This window comes from Orbicella faveolata, unplaced genomic scaffold (assembly GCF_042242905.1).
Source record: "Orbicella faveolata isolate gen_17 unplaced genomic scaffold, um_ofav_v1 contig_2, whole genome shotgun sequence".
Classification (NCBI taxonomy): domain Eukaryota; kingdom Metazoa; phylum Cnidaria; class Anthozoa; order Scleractinia; family Merulinidae; genus Orbicella; species Orbicella faveolata.
This window is the reverse complement of record NW_028301547.1, coordinates 24,200,001-24,203,685: the sequence shown is the minus strand read 5'-3', so window position 1 is coordinate 24,203,685 and position 3,685 is coordinate 24,200,001. Positions and strand designations below refer to the sequence as shown.

Here is a 3,685-nt window from a genome sequence, read left to right as displayed (position 1 = left end):
AAATTTTTGTTTCTCTCATTTAGACGTAGTAGTAGTAGGTCCACATCAGCTGTACAGTTGCTTATTTCAAACCTACTTATCAAATAAACGTATGTATGTATGTATGTATGTATGTATGCATGCATGCATGCATGCATGCATGCATGCATGTATGTACTGAAGGCGTACGTTTGGTCGCTTGTAAGGGCCCCCTCTGATGTTGTCCGTTTTGAACTGGTACCTCTTGGGAGTGAAAAAAATTTCAAGCCACGCCCACATAGCGGGATCCTGGTACCTCTTAGGGGGTTCTTTTCAAAATTCCCGACGAGCACTACCCAAGATTTCTTCCCCTTTTCCCATCCCACCTTTTAGAACGCTCAGCTCGCGGGGACTGAGAACGAGGAGTGCGACGCGTTGCCGACGTCGTTAGCCCGCAGAGGGAGCTGGGAAAGCTAAATCCAAGATGGCGAAGCATCATCCTGATCTAATCATGTGCAGAAAACAACCTGGTGTTGGTAAGTGTCAATGCAACTGAAGACTGATTTATCGTGTTCAAAATACTAAAAAGCTTCTCTTTTTTCTTATATCCTAGCCATAGGGCGGCTGTGCGAAAAATGTAAGTATACGAGGCCTGAGCTTTAATGACTTTGTAGCGTGCTAACAAACTTTACACAATTTTTTGCAAAACATAAAACTTAAGCTTATGCTCTGGCAATCTGGTCATTTTTTTTACTGTGAAATGTTCTTTCCTAAGCGGTAGCTATATGCCTACTGTTTTGTGTCTCTTTGGAGAGAAGTTTGAAATTTACAAAACACTTTGAATTGATCTTAACTGAAGCTCGAGAATGTCAGATGAAAACACGTGCACGACTCTCGATCTTAATATTTTACTGGAAAAATAAGTTGAAAACCTAAAAACGAAGTTATATCTATTCTTAAATCTCAGAGAACCGGTTTTCCGTGTATATAAATATTTTAATGATATATATTATATTTTAAGGAATACCTTTCAATTGGTAGGGTAGATTCTGCATGCATGTACGCTGATGTATTCTGGTGGTTTGTTTATTCTTGTTCTGCTTGCATTGCAAGAGGAACTTAAGATGTTGGTCACATTTGGACACAAAGAGTTCGATTAGACAAACTGTAGAAATAAATATGTCTATTCTGACACGAGGGGGACATTGGGGTTTATGGTATTGCAGTATTGAACTTTTTTTCATGCAATATTGTGGTATTTTAAATCTTAACATGTGGTATTGTAGTCTCCTCCGCAGCCGTTTTTTGGGATGTCACGCAACGCTCCCCCCAAAGAAACGGCTGCTCACATCCGAACCACATTCTTTTCCTTTTGTGTTTGTGGTTTGTTTGCGCTCCGTTGAACAGACCAATCACATAATAGCAAAGTGTGAATGACATAAGCTTTCGCGCGGAAAGGTCTGCGGTGCGAACACGTGAGGGATTTCTGGCTTTTGTTTCACGCCGCACGTCGCCAAAAATAGGCGGTGTTCGCAGGTTACGATCATGACGGACGAAAAAATTGTAAATGAAAGTCCTAAGTACAAGTGCTTCATGTGCTCATCGCTATGTTCAGCTATAAATGAGACAATATATATTTTCTCGAAATGTCAAATTGTAAGCGTTAATCAAAGGCCAAACGCTTCCTACAGATTGTAATCAGGCCGGAAAGAGCTGCATTCAGAACTCGATGTCAACAAATCGAGCGAAGCTACTTGATTTCCTGGTTCCTTTATTAAGTTAAAATAGATATCTTCCTTCTCGACAGTAATTTTTTGAGTTGAAAGCTTCTAATAATTAACTTGAACTTTGAAGAGTCTTCAGCTACATAGAAAGCTCGTTCAAGCATTGCTGGTATTTTTCGGCATCCCTAAACAAAAGCCGGCAATCTGTATGTTTATTTGTGACATCTCCCACGATGAGATACAAAGATAAAAAACATTCCCTGATTGGACAAGTTTCAAAAGGCGAATTTGGCGCGAAAACGTTCTTGAAAATGGAACGGAAGCGGTGATTGGTTAATTGCGTGAAAGGAATGTTGTTCGGATGTGAGCAGCCGTTTCTTTGGGGGGAGCATTGCGTGACATCCCAAAAAATGGCTGTGGAGGAGACTAGCGGTATTGCGGTATCATCTAGCCCGGCAATATGGGGTTTTTCATCTTTTTGGCTGACATATTCAGTGAAAGAAGTTTTTCACGGTGTTGCGGTACCATTCATTTGCGCTCTCCTCTCTCATACAGGTCAATACACTATGCAAAACAAAACAGTGTAAGCTATAAAGACCAATAAGTGAGCTATAAATGTCAATAAGTCTTTGACATAATGGTAAATGATTACACATTTTCTGTCAGTTAATCTGGAATTTGTTTTTGTATCCAATGACAATGAGCCGTTCCGTTGACTTTTCACTCTGTAAACTGGTAATTCGAGGTCTTCAAGGTCTTGTGTTTTCTTGGAATGGCTTAGGCTGCTCAAGATGTTGAAGAGGTCATATTTTGACTGTGTGGCTTTTTATTAGGAAGGCAAGGGGTTGGACATTATTGGAAAAAAAAAGTTTCGATGTGCTGTTGGTACTTATAGTTTGCCAGGAAGCCATTTAGTCCATTTTAATTTAAAGTGACCAAGAAAAACATGCCGAGATGTGAACAAAGTCTGGCATACTGTTTATGATTACTATGATCTGTCATTTGGAACGAATGCAGTTGTCCTTTCTTGAAAAATGGCAAACAAGTTGTGAGTAACTTAACCATCGAACAACCAAAATAACCAAAATACAGGGACATATGGTGCATAAATGAATATTCTAGATCGATGGAACTTTAAGTAAGCGTGACCGACTATGAAGAGATCTCAATGTAGTATCAGTATTTCGTCGATTTTTGACACGGTATTGCAGTATTTGCTAATTTTTCTTGCGACGTTGCAGTATTGCATACACCCCAATGTCCCCCTCTGACATGGAATAGGTTCACTTCTGTGCTTTTCAAAATGATCCTAAACTCTCACATTCAAAGTGAAACTGATGGTTGCATTTCCTGCTGCCTTCAGTAATCTTATTGGACCTCTGGGTAACAGAAATTCACTTAAGTGGGTTTCCAACATTTCTTGTTGTGACTGGTAAATTTGATCCCTTTTGTTTTTTCTTTTGTTTCAAGCTTTTCATGATTTATATAATTAAATTATATTTTTTATGATAGTCGGATTTCAACCTTCAGAATTTGCACTATTTTGAAAAGTGCTTTAAGGTTAAATGCACAAGCATTTCACCAGTAAAAATTTGCCTGGCCAATTTTGGTAAAAAATTATTGTACATGCTGCATAAGGGAATGGGATACTCTCGAATGGATAGGAGGCCAGAAGTAGCTTGCCCTTTTTTTCCCTTCATTTGATCACCTATAAGAACAATAACAGTAACACACACTTTATTACCCATCTGATTCTGCTCCACTCAAAAAAACAAGAGTTTGCTCTTTTTACCTCGTGGTATTCTTCTTTTACAGGTGATGGGAAATGTGTTATCTGTGACTCATATGTACGTCCTTGCACTCTTGTGCGAATATGCGATGAATGCAACTATGGCTCCTATCAAGGTCGCTGTGTAATATGCGGAGGACCTGGTGTCTCGGATGCTTATTATTGTAAAGAATGTACAGTTCAGGAGAAAGATGTAAGTGATGCTTTTGCAACA

At 39.2% G+C, this 3,685-nt stretch overlaps 1 protein-coding gene across 1 annotated transcript in view; it reads left to right on the top strand.

The window, feature by feature from the left end:
• The first annotated feature begins 398 nt into the window (after positions 1-398).
• Positions 399-3,685, top strand: part of LOC110060275 (PHD finger-like domain-containing protein 5A) — a 4,668-nt gene continuing 1,381 nt past the window's right edge. Inside the window, exons 1-3 of the mRNA XM_089290429.1 lie at positions 399-494; positions 572-595; positions 3,498-3,664. Of these exons, the coding sequence (XP_089146555.1) occupies positions 443-494; positions 572-595; positions 3,498-3,664 (243 nt within the window). The 5' untranslated portion in view covers positions 399-442. The remainder of the gene's footprint in view (positions 495-571; positions 596-3,497; positions 3,665-3,685) is intronic.